Genomic DNA, 16,178 nt, shown 5'->3' with positions numbered 1-16,178 from the left:
TAGGCTTTTCGCGAGAGGTCACGTTCGCGCAAAAATGAGGAGAGGACTATTTTGCAGTCCAATTATTGTTTTTAAGATCACTGAAACCGTTTAGTTTTAACCACTTGGGGAATACTTGTCCATGTAGTGAGAGAACAACGTCCTGACGCACGAGCCTGTGTTTTGGAGTAGTGGAGTTTTCTTTTTTTTTTTGTCCGTGCTTTTTCTCGGAACATTTGCAGCCTGGATAGCGCCATGGCGACCTTGTTTTTTATCTTTTCGCTCTCCTTGTTGAAGTTTAGACCTCCCCGGCCCTGGTAGATTCTGAAAAAAATTTTTGGTCACCCTCATAGGGTCTGCCACTTTCGGCAAAAACTTATTCTTAGGGTTTGGGCCAGGGCAGCCCCCTCGATTAGTCTACTGTTGACCGAGGACATTACATGTACCTTTATACTAAAGGTCAGGCTGCAGCCAATAAGCATGAAGGAGACTTATAAAAAGTAATCCTCCGACGTGTTGGCAAATTTTATTTTGCTAACTCTTCATTTGTCGCACACTTTTCGGATTGTGACTAATAATTACGCTCCGGTTGCCCAGTGTGTTCCTTTAGCTAAATAAACAAACTTTTATTAATTTAATAACTTGTGTCAGTTTGGGTTGCATTTGCTCATGTGAACGACTAAATTTTCGTTTTCTTATACGATAGAAAAAAAAATCGGGTTTTGTTCAGTTCACGGTACTTTCTGCGGAAGAACGTTTCTCAATTTTCTGGAGCCCAGACCCCGCTCACAAATATTTATCGCTGGTCGTCCCGATCACGAAATGCAAAGTAAACGATACTTGAGAAACTTTGGTGTTATACAAGAACATGCAACGTGTCGGAGAGAAAACGAAACGTGCTAATCCGAAGCTATTTTTCATTTTACTTAAGTCGTGACTGCAGCCACCAAAAAAAGACCATAAAGACTATAAAGACCATACTCCTCCTATTTTAAAATATCAATCTTCCATTTGCCAAAAAATGAAGAACCGACTCAGAACACCCTAACTCTCCTTAATTATTAAATCAGATAAAGGGTGTGCATGTAGGAAGCAGTGAAAAAAATTTAATGACAACAAATTTATAAGCATTGAGGATAAAACAGCAGTGAAGAACTACGTAGCTCATGCAAACATGTGAGATAAACTTCTGTCGATCACGTCAACTTCACCCCTTCCTTACGCGTCCCTGGAGTCTTGTCAGTTCCCCTCTAACTCTGCTTTACTTTCATGTACGGAGTCTGTGTGGTCGTTTAATTTTATTTTCTCCTTTTGAGGTCACATTCCTTCTTTAAGAAATTTAATCTATTTCTATATTTTTTTTATTATATATTTTTTTTTCATTTTACTTTCTCTACTACTAATATATTTTTTATCCATCAGGAGTGCGGTCAAACGGTACTCACCCGGCCTGGCCGGCTCCGGGCTTTTGCCACGCTTGCCATAAAAGCGTGGCCTGGAAAGCATGGCAACCGCGGCCAAGGCCGGGCTTTTGCGGCTTCCTTGGCCACCCGCGCCAGGATTGCCAAGAAACGCCTGGAAAGCGTGGTAAGCCCGGCCAAGCCTGGCTCTCCACATGCTCGGCTTTTTCGGCCTTGAAAGTTCTATTGTCTATTTTTTCCTTGGCTTTCCTCCCTGCTTTTCCATCCCATCTTGTCTAGCTCTTTTTTTTTTTTCTTTATATTTTTTATTTTAATTCTCTTACATACTAATCACGATAAAATATACTCTCCATGTTGGTACTTTTTCGTGGCATTTTTCTTCTCCACTTTATTCTATTTAAACTTGATTTTACTAGATGGCGAAGAACGTCCGCTCTGTTGCATCGCCATTTTATTGGCTGAGTACAGTTCCAGCGGATTTCCTGTAACATACAAACGTAACTCATCCCACGTGACTATTGTCAGTGTTCTCCTCATTTGCGCCCCGGTGTGCTGGTCATGTTTGTTTTTCTTGGCGGGTTCGGTGTGCTTTGCTTTGTCGGCGCGGATGGCACTGGGTTTCTTTTTCTTTTCATGTCTGCATGGTGATGAGATTTTCATCTTTTCTCAACTCTCTTGCAGTAATTCCTCCTAAAAATAGCAAAAAAAAAAAGTGCAAAAACTATATTACAAAACAGGTGGGGGCCGCTCATCCATTGATGAGCCCAGTGAAAAAACATAAAAAAAAAAACGGCAAAGGAAAGAGAAAGGATGATGTATTTACTTACGATGAGTAGTATCTATATATATATTTGTATGTGTAATTCAATTTTTATAATAAAAATGACAATTAAAATGAAGTTGATTTTAGACATGCATGCATACATGTAGTCAGTGCATGCTGATGTATTGTAGATATTAGAAAGTACTATAGCTATATATTATTTCTAAGATTAATGAAGTGAATGTGTGAAATGATGATCACTGTATAGTGTTTGAATGTAGTTAGTGTTTAATATGCTAGTGTACCTAGTATGGTAAAATAATCAGCTAAAAATAATATCGTATATATCGGTTATGTAAAAATGCATATTGAAATTCCATGTGTGTGATGTATAAAAGTGTGGTATCCTGTGATGAGAATTTCAATGTCTATCTTGAAATACTGTGTGAAAATACATGTGAAAAAGGAAACGTGCCTTAACATTCAGAATGTGTGAATTGGTATGTGAAATTGCATATGAAAAAGCATGTGAAAAGGATAACATTCTTCACATGCTTTTCACATACTCTTCACATGCTCTTCAATGCTCCTATTTCATATGCATATGAATAAGCATGTGAATGTGTGTGAAAGGTGTGAAAATCATGTGAAGTTTGTGTGAAAATGAGCTGATTTTACATGGTTTCCTGGTTTTTCACACTATACCTTCCCAAGACTATTAAAACTGAAAATCAATTTATATTTTTAAGAAAAATCAAAAGAATCTTCTCTGTGATATAAAATGATACGAGTTGATGAAAATTGTGAAACTGAAAGAGAAATAAAATTAATAAAATAATTATAGCATGTAGAATTGAGATTATACATTGTAAAGGGGTTCTCGAGCTCCTTGTAGCCCAAAAGGGTTTGTTGAGAACTCCTGCTCCTTATTATATATTAGATATTAATTTACACTGTTGTAAAAATACTGAATGGGGCAAATAAACATTGATTGATTGATTGAAAGTACAGACCAAGTAAACAGAATAGAAATTTTATCCCACACATACGAGCTCTAGCCTGCGAGAGCAGACGCGCGTCTGCTCTCGCAGGCTACACGACGTCTGGCGGAAAACTTGTTTACACGGAATTCAACACACACAAACCTGCAGTTTCAACTGTGACATTTATTTTATAAGAAGAAACACAATGAATTACTACAGCTTGAATGAAAAATGTTTTAACATTTATATTATAAATAATTTATAGTTCTTAACAACTGAAATAAATACACTTTGGCAGAATGCAAAGTTGAATATATATTCCTCCTGGAATTGTTAAAAGAAAAAATTAAAACTCCCTGTACAAGGAAAAACGTGTTGGAGAATACAAATTTCATATAAACAATTCAAAATAAACCTCTTGGGCTCCTAAAAGAAGTCTTGATTTGCATATTTCTACTGTATCCAACGTTTACGGAGGGCCTATATTCGATATTCCGTGGAGAAAACAATTAACTCGCGTTTACTCAACTCGCTTCGTTGTGGATAAAAATTGCTTACAATAAAAAATGGCGATACAGCCCTTTTGGCTGTTAATCCAAGAAGGCCTTGAGAATGTTTAAGGCAACATAGTTTTTAAGTTGGTCTGGCTTTTCAAAACAACGCGATGCCGTGAGACGAAACGAATAAATATAATTAAAACTGTAAACATCGCTAGACCATAAAACAAGAATCGGTGCTCCGGCTGGCTCAAAACGAAAACTGCCTGGGCGAGATCAAAAACTGTTTCTACAGCCAGTAAAAATTGGCCAAGTCGTTCGAAAGTGTGAAACAAAAATAGCACTTTCTATCACAATTTCAGAATCGAATGGAATCGAACCGGTCTTATCTTTTAGTAAACGTTTCAAAGCGAAGCGGGTAATTGAAACATCGATCGCGAATTGTTATCTTTGCGACAGTGAATAAACGGGACGGAGATAGCACGAAAAAAATTGTTGAGCCATAATCCACCTGTGACGGCCATTTTAAAATTACTAGATTATACGACGGTCATCATAAAATGTTATTCACGGAATTGCTTCTTGAAGCGGCTAATTTCCTCTTTCGCCGGCCGCTCTTTAAGTTTTTAATGTCGGCTTTCCATTGCGCTATCATGTCAGACAAAATGCGCAGACCTTCTGCAATCCCATCGCCACAGACGGCTGAGGTAGGCTGCAGATACCACAAATGTCTTGAATTCAGATTTTGAAGCGATAATTTGGTCGTTACTTCCATCGGGGCCGAGGCGTTGGGTAGATCTTGCTTGTTAGCGAGTATTAATATCGGTGCGCCGTTTATTTGAGCAGAGTTAACAAGATTGAACAGTTCTTCCTTCGCTTCCTCTATTCTTTCTTCATTTGCACTGTCAACGACAAAAATAATCGCATCAGTCTGCCGAACGTACGCCTTCCAAAGCGGGCGGATTTGTTCCTTTCCGCTTACATCCCAAATTTTAAATCTCAAGTCTTTCGACGGTCGGACAGTTTCCACATTAAACACCGGAGTCGGTACGATTCTTTCTTTCCAATCTTTCCACTTACTTCGGTATAAAATGGCTGTTTTTCCACTCTTGTCGAGTCCTAACATAACCACGTGAAATGGTCTACGGAACTTAATTCTTGGACGAAATCGTCGGACGGAAACTACCACCGTGTTTCCCATTACCCTCCTCGTAGTTCGTATAAAAATATTGCGGGATTCAAAGTATTGTAAAAGGTCACCAGGGCAGATCTGTACCAATTTTGATGAGTTTGTCGGTGGATGTCGTCTGTTTAAATAGGCACTTTCTTCGCAATGTTGCTAAGTTTAGCCAGTGATATTTAAAAACCGAAAATTCATCGTTCCCTTTCGCATCTGTACATTGGTACTTGGCAATTTCCACTGGGAGTAAATTGTAAACGAACTTACTGCAATATGCAAATTTTGCTAATCTAGTTTATTTTGGGAGCCCGTATTTGATTGGTTCGGAGATAAAAACAGAATTTGCTTATTGTGCCAGAACAAGTATGTTTTGAATTGTCGCAGGAATTTAAACAATCATTTTGCGCAATGTTCGCGGGAGTTTTCAGAAGTTAAACATCGGTTCTGTTTACTTTTTCATTTTCTCCTTGTCACGCTAAGAACACTGCAAGCATGTCATGTCATTCGTGGTGAAGTGTGTCGTGATTATGAAGATAAAATAAATAAATCGAGGTCGATCGATGCAATTAGCGTAATTAATCAGAGGTCTTACGTAAACTGGCGAATCTTGTCCTCATTAAAACGAGTTTCTTTTATGTGCCGTATGACAAAGGACATTCCGCGCTTTGGAAACTGAAAGAAAATATTGTTCTAAATTGCTCAATCAATTACATTGTGATTGGTTCACACTCGCATTTCTGAAAACAATTTGGTATCGTAACTCTTTGAAGCCCTTTCACATTTGTGTTTCAAGAACTTTGGACAAATTTGTATATTTGATATGTTTAGAATAAATAAATTGCAGCTGGCTTCAAATATGTGTTACTTAGCGAAGTTGAAATGAAAAAAATTTGAGATAAAGCAATTCAAATTTTTGTTTGAAATGCACTTCAGAAACTTGTGACGTCTTTTTCATGTAAATTATAACAGGGTAACGTACAATGCATTATATGTAAAAACATTTATATGTATATAGAACTGTTTTTCTGTAGAAATTCAATCATTGATCGAAGAATGTTATTTGTTGAACGAAAAAATGTTCGAAGACAACAGCTGATAATCTAAACACTTGTGTTCACGGCGTGTCGCTGGAGGGCCAATCTGAAACTCAATGGTCTGCGGTTTATTGGGTCAAACTCTCGGGAAAACAAAACATTTCACGCCACGCCTGACCTTCAAAGTAAAAACATTTATAAGCCTTTGAAGTCTTGGGGCTGCATCGTGTGAATGAAAAAAAAAAAACAGTTTTAATTTCATGTCAGAGAAACCGAAAAGTGATGAATCCTTATATTTCCAGTTCACGGCTGTCGCGACCCCGCTAGTAAAAGATTGTAATCCGGCCTTGGAGACGTTAAACACCTGTTGCTCCCTTTTCATTAATTAAGACAGTTTTTTACCATTCTTTGTTTCCTTGGTTGATGCATCCTATAACAATTTCCGTCTTTTTTGAAAAAAAAAAAGAAACAGAAAACCTGAAACAAGCAATGTCACGCAGAATGTCACGACATCAAGGCTTTTATCAGTCGTAAAAACTAAAGTAAACAAATGTTTCCCCCATTTATATTTAGCTGTATATGTTTCAGCCTGATGAAAAGGACAAGTTTCGAAATAGGCTGACAAGAAACGATTTCCTTATTAAAAGGGTGCGTTCCTTTGAGATTATCCGGAGCAAGATCAATGATATTATCTCTCACGATCGAACCATGTTGCAAAATAAAGGGTACCCATGAATCCTTGCCTAAAGAAAATTCATCGGTTTCTTTGTTGCACCACTGATCCGAGTTTTCTTGTATCATTGATCCTGATCCGGATCATCTCAAAGGAACACACCCTTATATATGTATTGTGGGAAGGCTACTCTAATTTTTCGGTGTCCTTTCAAGAGGGTCTTAAAGGGAGGGGGGTTAAATCCCATTTCCCAGCCCAAATCCCACTTCCCCTCCCAAATTTTGCCTAATTCCATATCCCAGCCTATTGTTTTCCCAGATTTTCTCAAATCGCAGTCCAGTTCCATTGTTTTTTGTTTGCGATTTCCAGTCTCAGCGACCCAAATTCCACCTTCCCAGTAAATTTGCCCATCGAAAGCCCAATTCCCATTATATCCCTTTAGGACCCTCTTAGGGGGAGGGGGGGGGGGCACTTACAAAGCCTACGAAGAAAGTGGAAAGAAACTCAGGAAAATATCCCACTCAGCCACTTTATCACGATAACTCTGTGCCAATTAGGAGTTCAGACGAATTTTAACGAGCGGAATGCGAGCATATATACGCGTCCGAGTATTTCTGAGCAAAGGTACGATCACATAGATAGTCCAGTCCCTGAACTCTCCTTTGCGCGCCTGGGTTCAACCCCTATATAGGGCGCGCGGAAGAGAGAGTTCAGGGACTGGACTATCACATAGCTAGAGCTAGGCTTTTGTATATTATACTTCTATTTCCTCACTAAAATGCTCCACCTTAATGCTCCATTTTTCCCACTAAAATGCTCGGTCTCCCCCCAAAAAGTCACTAAAATGCTCGGATAATGCTCATTATACAAACGGTTTTTTTTAATTAATTTTAAAGTTTTTAACATGGTGTTAACTGTTCACACTTACAAAAACGTTCAAGTGTTGCAAGTAACAACAACAACGTATACAAGTTCATAAATACAGCCAAAAAAACATAATCCTCGAAATCATCTGCGAGGCTAAGACAGAAAATAGTTGACTATCTATAGTTAACAAACAACTGCAAGCAAGGCTGATCATACTACGTGAAAAATAGGCTTTGCGAGACAACACCACGGCTGGAACCGATACACAGGATCAACCGCGGACACTGTTTCGTTCTTATTCCCCGGAACTCATCAGCGCGGTGTAGCGAATCTAAATGCGCGCGGCCAACGAAATAAATTACCCAATAACCCGTACACTGTATCAAGTTCCGTACTTTGAACTTACTTGTCCCCCGAATCACGTGCTGTCACAGCGCGTGATTCGGGGGACAAGAAAGTTCAAAGTACGGAACTTGATACAGTGTACGGGTTATTGGGCAATTTATTTGCGTTGGCCTTTGGGCTGGCGTCATTTAGATTCGCTACCCCGCGCTGATGAGTTCCAATAAGAACGAAACAGCTGTCCGCGGTTGCAATCCTGCTGTATCGGTTCCAGCCGTGGTGTTGTCTCGCAAAGCCTATTTTTCACGTAGTATGATCAGCCTTGCTTGCAATTGTTTGTTATTTCATTTTATTGCTGATCAGATCTCTCAGTAGATCCTACGAATAGCAGCATTATCGTTTGCGGTACCTTGCAGTTTTAGTCTTACTTTTATCTATAGTTACACTCATGTTGTTATTATAGTATTAGTTTACAGTGTTCAAGTCTTTAGTGCCATTTATAGCATCTTATTATATATTTATATCTTTTTTAATTTCATGTTGTAACGTCTCTTTATCCTTTCAAATTTCAAATTTTAACGTTTTTGTTTTTCTACAATTGTTATTTACGCGTTGTATCGTATTTCCCACATTTTATATCTGTAACGTTTAACCTTTAGAGTCATTCTTTGTAAGACCCTGAAGAAGGAAGGCCGTGCCTTCCGAAATATTGGAATTTCAATACAGTCCCAAACCGTTCAATCGGCCTTGCAATTTTTTCTTTATTCGTTATCTCCGGAAAGTTTTTTTGTTGTTGAATTTTGAGGTTTAGTCTTCATTTTCTCTAAAAAAATTAATTTCTTTTTTATTTTATCAGAAAAAAACAATTTTCCGGGAAAATGCCACTAAAATGCTCGAATAATGCTCAATGCTTTTGCCTCACTAAAATGCTCGAAAAAATGCTAGCATAATGTACAAAAACCTAGCTAGAGCCAAATATTCGCGCTGAAATTTCCCGCAAAGAGTCCCGGGGGGGGGGGGGGTACTTGGGTAAATTTTTGTTGGGTATGAGCCGCTGGCCTCTCAGAACCCCTACCCCATTATAGTCATATTCTATGGCAGGAGCCCATGAACTGGAGCCTTCATCTCCCATACTAACCCTTGGAGTCAACCCTTTCCCGTATTAATTTATTTTTAGAACTAATCTCCCGGGGTCTCTCGCGGGAGATTTCGCACCTCTGTCAATCATTTGTTGCATTCCGCTGTGGCTACGCAAGCTGTGATATCTAAAACAATGGCGAAATAAGAACGGAAGACTGCAGAATGATGTTCCTTTTCGTCGTCTGAATTCAGTATTTCTTCAAAGGATGACATCAAGTAATGCTATGACTAAAAAATACTGCGGAATTTTGTACAGGTCTGTCAAAAAAGTAAGAGCAATTATTCGAATCGAAAGGCGCGAGACCGATCTCGCAACTGCGAAATTACGAATATATTTTGAAAAGATGATGGGTAGGCGTAACAGATCGGTCAATATTATTTGCCGTGTATTTCTTCTGATAAGAAGGCAGCTTGATAAAAGCTTGATCGATTCTAATTCTAATCGTTGTTGCGAACAATAAATTTTACTGGGTTGTAAACATTCACACCAAACGAACGTAACAATGGTATAAATTTATAAACAAGGTACGCACTTTGGCCTGTACCAACACATTGCAAATCAAATTCTACAAGGCATTCAAAACTCTGAGTGACAATAATTCAGACAAGCGCTAGCTTGTGAACGCTTAGGGTTGACAGGTTTGGTCCTTCGTGGCGAAGGCACTAGACAAACATTAGAATCTAAACAGCCGTTCCGGCTAAACGACCCGTTCGGCTTTAGAATTCTCCAGATAGTACAGGCATAGAGTTCTCTTTGGAAACATATAAAGCGAAAGAAATGTACGGGGATTGAAATAAGCGGATCACACGGTCTCTAACCGAAGAAAGATGTAACATTCAGGCCGTTGGCCTGTACGCGTATAATTTTAAAATTGTAAGATGCGCAATATCTCACCTCTGCAACAGCGACTCAACGATCTCTGCCATAATTCCAGTTGCTGGACTTTAGAAGAAACAAACACATATCATTTTCCTGAGGTTTTATTCGAAGCATGATGATCTTATATTGGCTGGATCTTGGAGCATACGGATAGTCACGTTTATAATGTTTGTCGCCGTATCAAAGAACACGCGTTCGCTACAGCTCGGCCATATTAAATTATTTCTGCTTTCGTTCGGGAATAGATCTTACAAATCCAGTACTGTCTACGTCTAACACTGCATGTAATAAGTCCGTGCAAACCAGAAATCGGAAAGATTCAAACAAGCAACTGAAGCAAAAACACATTTCCGATCAACGCCATGACTAAACTGACTTCAGTTTTAAAGACAAAAAAGTGATTTATTAATTAACTTTTAACCGTTATTCATTCACGAGTAAACCAGGCTCTCTCGGCTGTAAAATCAGGAAAGTATATAAAATTATAAAGGAAAACGGACAGGGAATGTGCGTACGACATTGACCGCCATTTTTTTTTTTACATCGTCGCCCTAGCTGCGCTGCATGTGGTCTGACCGCAGGAGCAATGTTTTCGCGGGAAATGTGTTTCTAAAAATAAAAATATACGGGAAAGGGTTGACTCAAGGGTACAGTACGTATGGAGGCTCCAGTTGATGGGCTCCTGTCTATGGCCAATTATAGACCCCATCTTAGTCACTTTTGGGTAAATTCAATTTTTACGACCCCAACTTAGTCACTTTCTGGGAGCTGTTTGTCAAATATTGAACAACAGCAATAAATACGGTAACATTTTTTTCGGCGAATATTTCCGTTCATAAATCACAACTTGCCAGATTTTCGTACTCTCAAAATCCCGGAAAAGTGTGACCCCATTCTAGTCACCCTATAAAAAAATGCTTGAAATGGCGAGTCGTGAAAATGCGACTCCATCCAGCGGCACATCCCCGTTAGCCCATTTATAGGAAGTGCCCCCCCCCCCCCCCGGGCAAAGAGTGTCTCTGGACTTCGTCTGACTCACTACTCCCCAGTCTACCCAGTACTCACGTCCGTGGCAAATCAAACATGGCGGAATAGTTATGGCAACTGTAAGCTGAATGTAAAGCGTTGTCAAGCCGATTTTTTTAGTCGTCTAATTTCCCTTCACACCCAAAGACGAAACATGGATAAAACACTTTTATTTCCTCAAGATGTGACCTAAACACTGGCTTGACACTTAAGGTACGTGAAGTTTCTATAATGAAGAATTAATATGAAAGCAAACGAGCAGCGTCAATCGAAACTCGAACTGAGCTTTAGCTAGGTAAACATGAACGCATAAACTTCGTTAACCTCAAATTGCTTCTCCTCAAACGTGTGCAGAGCCTTTTCCCAATTTGATGATATCCGATCCATATTTCGAGCCACTGTTTTGTGCAAGCATGCAGTGTGAAAAGTTGCGTGTGAGACAGTGTCTGTGAAAAACGATTGGAAAAATTCACTCAATGTCATCGTATAAATTAGCTGAAAGTTTCGTCTTGTCAATGAAATTGATGTGATTAATATTGTTTTCCACCTTGGTGGTATTGTAAAATGGTCGATATACGTTGTATGTTTATTTCTATGAGATCAGACGTGGCTTATTTTCCCACCCCATTTCACCCTGCAGCTGGGTTACATGTTTGGCTGATAAGTTTAAGGTGCAAGAGTACACCGTGAAACACCATTGCTAGTTATATATTTAAGTAAGTATTTGAGTTGTAAGTAAAATTCAAGGTAAGGTTTGTACTTCCTTTTCAAACGTTTTGGCCATTGATAGTCCCCTTCCCATCAGAATACTTAATGACCCTCTTCGGGGTGGGATATGGATGTTTTGTGAAGCTCTAGTACCTAGACTCATGCGGTAAAAAGACATTTGGTAATATTGTCATTTACTTACAGGCTAAACAAAGTTAATACAGGATGGATGGTAACAATCAAGCCCTTCGCTTCACCATTGAAATCTTCAATGCCCAATTTGTAACTGCAGGACGCTACTTTCTTATACTACGAATAGTAGGAAGCAAAGTTAATCGCTCAAAGTTAAAACTCTTTGTGGGTAATTCCAAAGTACCTTTGGAAGATCACGAGTTTACCACTGATGCCTGTCTTGAAGATGGTGATCCCGAAACCTTGGCAACATTCACAGATTCAGTCATCTCCTTTTTGATGCCTCCAGGTATAAATACTGCTAGGTGTGACATTTAGGAGCTAGTACAGTGGGAGGTGCGGTGGACTATTGGTTAGTGCGCCAGACTCCAGATCAAGTGGTCCGCGTTCAAGCCAGGTGGTCGTGGCACTGTGTTGTGTTCTTAGCCAAGACACTTTACTCTCATAGTGCCTCTCTCCACCAAGGTGTAAAAATAGGTGCTGCTGGGGGTAATCCTGTGATAGACTAGCATCCCATTTGAGGGAGAGTAGAAATACTCCTAGAGATATACTAATGATAAAGCCAGGATTCGAGCCAGGATTCGAGCCAGGATCCGAGCCAGGATCAGAGCTAGGATCCGAGCCAGGATCCGAGCCAGGATCCAAGCCAGGATTTGAGCCAGGATCTGAGCTAGAATCAGAGCTAGGATCCACCCTTTTTTCAGATAGAAATCCTAACCCTATTATAAAAGCTAACCGCAAGCAACTCAAGCTAAAGTAGGCTAACCTTAGTGCTAGTTAGGCTAACCAGAGTGCTATTTAGGCTAACCAGAGTGCTAGTTAGGCTAACCGAACGCTATTTAGGCTAACCAGAGTGCCATTCAGGCTAACCAAAGCGCTTAATAGTTAGTCCCATTCTTAACCCTTTGAATGCCAAGGACGTTTATATACGTCCTGAAATATGAGCCTCAGATACCCAGGACGTATATATATGTTGCAGTTAATTTTTGATCTCAGTTAATTTTTTATTTTAACTAGTTGATTTTTTTCTAACTAGTTAGTTTTTTTTTCTAACTAGTTTTTTTTATTCTAGGTTAATAAGTAGAAAAAGTAGAACACCTCCCCTCCCTTGATATCTCATACCCTCCCCCCATCCTTACTAACCCTCCCCTACTATCTGCTGTTATCCCGCTCCCCTAAGTACTATCATTTATTTTTATTTTTTTACTAACCTGCACTGGATTTGAACTCTCAACCTCTGGATTTGCTGTCCAACCCCTTATCCACTGTGCCACGTAGGAAACGTTGGGTGAACCACTATTTTTTTAAAATATATGATACCCTAACCCTAACCCCATTATTTAACTAGTTAAAAAAAAAATCAACTAGTTAGAAAAAACTAACTAGTTAAAAAAATAATTAACTGAGATCAAAAATTAACTGCAACATATACGTCCTCTGTAAAGCCTTGTTTTGGTTTTCTCGGTCGTTCGAAGATTTTTTCCGTGGCCGTTTCAAAGGATCTGGGAAGCATTTAAGAATCCGCTGACCAAAGAATTTTGCATTGTTGGCACTTGTTGGCACAACATATGGTAAATCCAATATGGCGGCCCCGTCGGCAGCAAGGTCACGTCGGATGAAAACCACGGAAGTTTTAGCCGAAGTTTAAGCAGATAGAGACTCTGATTTTAGCAACGAAAGAAAGGGATAGAGTGACGATGTTTTAGATTGCAATGAAATTAGTTCAGGTTCAGAGGACGACCATGAAAGCGGAGAAGAAATCGAAGGTATCGAACAACTTCAGTGTTTTGTTGTGAATACAAACAGGCTGCCATAGCAGTTGTAACTGCCTAGCCAATTCATATATATACTTGCTGTAGTGCCTTTTCTAGTCCAAGAATGAAAACTAAAAAGAGTAATAAAGTGCCTAGGTGCTTAAATTGCGAGAAACTAATTTGTGTGAAAAATCCAATATGGCCGCCGGTCACAAGCCTGTATCTGGGTTGGCATTCAAAGGGTTAATTATCAGACCTCTCAACCTCAAAACACCAAAAATCTGGAGACTGATGTAAAAAAATCTGGAGATTTCAGTAAAAATCTGGAGATTGATCGACCGGCAGACAAAACCAGGTAAACACGTGTCCTAATAAAGAGAAAGTGTTTGTATCCTGCTTATGATTAACAATTTTAAAAAAAATAAATTTTTTAAAAAAATAAAATAAAAAAAAATTGAAAAAAACGTGATCAAAATGCGAGAGACTGGTAATGATGGTTACCTAATTTGGAACATTTCTTCTATATATGGTCATGGACTGTGTTTCCAGTGCGCGGCAGCGAACAGATGGATTAAAACTGAAAAGCTTGGTTTGTTTAACTGTGGATTTGCACAGAATTTGGCGCAAGACTCACCTAAGCAAGCCAAAAATTAAATTATACAAGAAATTGCATCTTTTCAGCTTGTGCCTCTGTTTATCGTGAGATTTGCCTGTCTCATCGTGAGACCGTGAGATTGAACTGAAAACCGTGAGTCTCACGACAAAATCGTGAGACTTGAGAGGTCTGAATTATCCTTGCTCAGATCCTAGCTCGGATCCTGGCTCGGATCCTGGCTCGGATCCTGGCTCGAATCCTGGCTCGGATCCTGGCTTGAAGTTTAGGTATCCTCATACTCCTAGCCCCTTAAATTGCTACAGAAACTGGAATTAGCTTTGACCTGATAAGCCAGTTGGCGGGATAGCAGGTTTTCCCAATTTTTACGGTCAAACCTATACCACTTTCACTAAATCAGGTCGTCCCATTACCTCCACCAAATTGATAAAATGGCACAAGCAAATTTAATGGCCATCCACCTTTGGTATCTCTGAAACTTGTTGTCCTAAATTAGTAAAATTCAAGATGGGGGATCTTATAACATCAACATCATTTGATGTTATCTTGTAGAGAAAGTTCAGGGCTCTCTAAATTAATTTTGCTGTTACCTGTACCTTATAAAACAAAAACCTTAGGTGGTCCATTGCCTTCCCCCTCCGCCGCCCATTACCATGGAGTAAGGAGTCCATATTAAGCTTGTTAGCTGGCTTCTTTTTTGCTCAAACTGGAAGAATGCAGGTGCTTCCTTTCAGGCTTGAGAAACTGTTTGTAACAACCACCAACCCCAAGAAAATAAAATATTAATATACACTGCAAGTGGGAGATCAAAGATGGTCATTGCAAACAAAGGCAACCCTATTTTGAAACGTCCATTGAAAAAAAAAACAGTCTCTAATACTTCTGTATGCTCTTAAATGTCAGAGAGTGCTGATGGAGACATTCAACTTGTGGTCGAAGCATTTCGTCTTCCAGAGAATCCCATGCACGAAGGAGACAAGTATGGAGAGGCTGTGTTTGACGTATTTCCTAGAAGAGGTGCTCTTTTCTCTGCAGTGCGACAGGCCACACCATCCTCTAAAGATTCCAATGAACTGTATCAGTTTGAGACAAATATTACATTAAGTCAAGTACAAGAGGGTGAAGGATTTTGGACTAGTTGTGGTGCTGTTAGAGCTGCTGTGAAACTTATATATGAAGAACCTGAGCAAACAAGTAAGTTCTTGTCTTGTGCTGTAAATTACCAATAGATATACAGATGAGCGTCTTCAGATTCAAATAAACAGGTGTTGGTAGCCCATTCCTGAACCATTAGGAAGTTCCTAACATTCCCCCAGGGGGGTACTCTGGACTGTAAATGATGGAGATGATCGCAGGTTTTTTGGGGTTTAAAAAATTTTCGATTCCGGGATTTTTTTGGGGTTGGAAAATTAGGCAAGTATTGGGTTCTGATTTTTGCCTCCATTCTATCATCCCCGTCATTTACAATCAGGAGTACCCCCCTGGGAACAGTCCCTTTTTTAGCCTCCTGACAATTGAAACACAGAGTTATATTTACATAATTTGAAGCAGTATCACTTGATGCAAAAACAGCAAAAGCCATGCCTTCAAGCTTGCAAAGATTCAATGACTCGTCGACAAACTTTTCATTGATAGTGAAGTCACATGAAGCTTAAAAACCCATTTGCAGAGGACTAATTCCTTTTCTACCAAGGTGTTCCATTCTATAAATAGCTGCAAACCAATGTTAATCAGGGAAAAATCTTCAAAACTTGGGAACCATTTTGCTGTTTTTTTGGTACCGTATTTATTCGATTAAGTGCCCAACCTCGAATAAGTGCCCACCTCGAATAAGCGCCCACCCTGTAGGTAAGAAAAGTAATAAGCGCCCAGCTTCGAATAAGCGCCCACCCCCACCCCGCTAACAAGAGGGCACAAGAGGAATTTTGAAATTGAGAATGAAATTGACTAAGTACTACAAAGAGACTACCCGAGGCTACCCAAAAGACTGAGTTTTCTTAGTATATAACAGCAATACATATTCACGTTTTGTTATTATATATTGTTTTCTTGCAAAATTAAAGTACTTCTTGCTAAAAATGGTGAAAATTTAATAAGCACCCAACCTCAAATAAGCCCCCATCTCG

General features: G+C 39.4%; 2 protein-coding genes across 5 annotated transcripts in view; one reads left to right on the top strand and one right to left on the bottom strand.

The window, feature by feature from the left end:
- Positions 1-3,309: 3,309 nt before the first annotated feature.
- Positions 3,310-5,602, bottom strand: LOC144631343 (uncharacterized). The gene has a single exon (XM_078489753.1). The coding sequence runs from the start codon at positions 4,842-4,844 to the stop codon at positions 4,197-4,199; it is 648 nt and encodes a 215-aa protein (XP_078345879.1). The 5' UTR covers positions 4,845-5,602; the 3' UTR covers positions 3,310-4,196.
- A 5,197-nt stretch (positions 5,603-10,799) lies between these two features.
- Positions 10,800-16,178, top strand: part of LOC144632797 (coiled-coil domain-containing protein 33-like) — a 31,017-nt gene continuing 25,638 nt past the window's right edge. For 2 of the 4 annotated variants that reach the window (XM_078491531.1, XM_078491530.1), the window contains exons 1-3: positions 10,800-10,998; positions 11,698-11,974; positions 14,956-15,246. In XM_078491531.1, coding sequence (XP_078347657.1) covers positions 11,719-11,974; positions 14,956-15,246 — 547 coding nt within the window. In that variant the 5' untranslated portion in view covers positions 10,800-10,998; positions 11,698-11,718. The remainder of the gene's footprint in view (positions 10,999-11,697; positions 11,975-14,955; positions 15,247-16,178) is intronic. The other 2 variants (XM_078491532.1, XM_078491533.1) reach the window with 2 other exon arrangements.

Source organism: Oculina patagonica, chromosome 12 (assembly GCF_052425735.1).
Source record: "Oculina patagonica isolate OP01 chromosome 12, crgOcupat, whole genome shotgun sequence".
NCBI lineage: Eukaryota > Metazoa > Cnidaria > Anthozoa > Scleractinia > Oculinidae > Oculina > Oculina patagonica.
The sequence above is the reverse complement of the archived record's forward strand: the minus strand, read 5'-3'. Positions and strand labels throughout refer to the sequence as shown.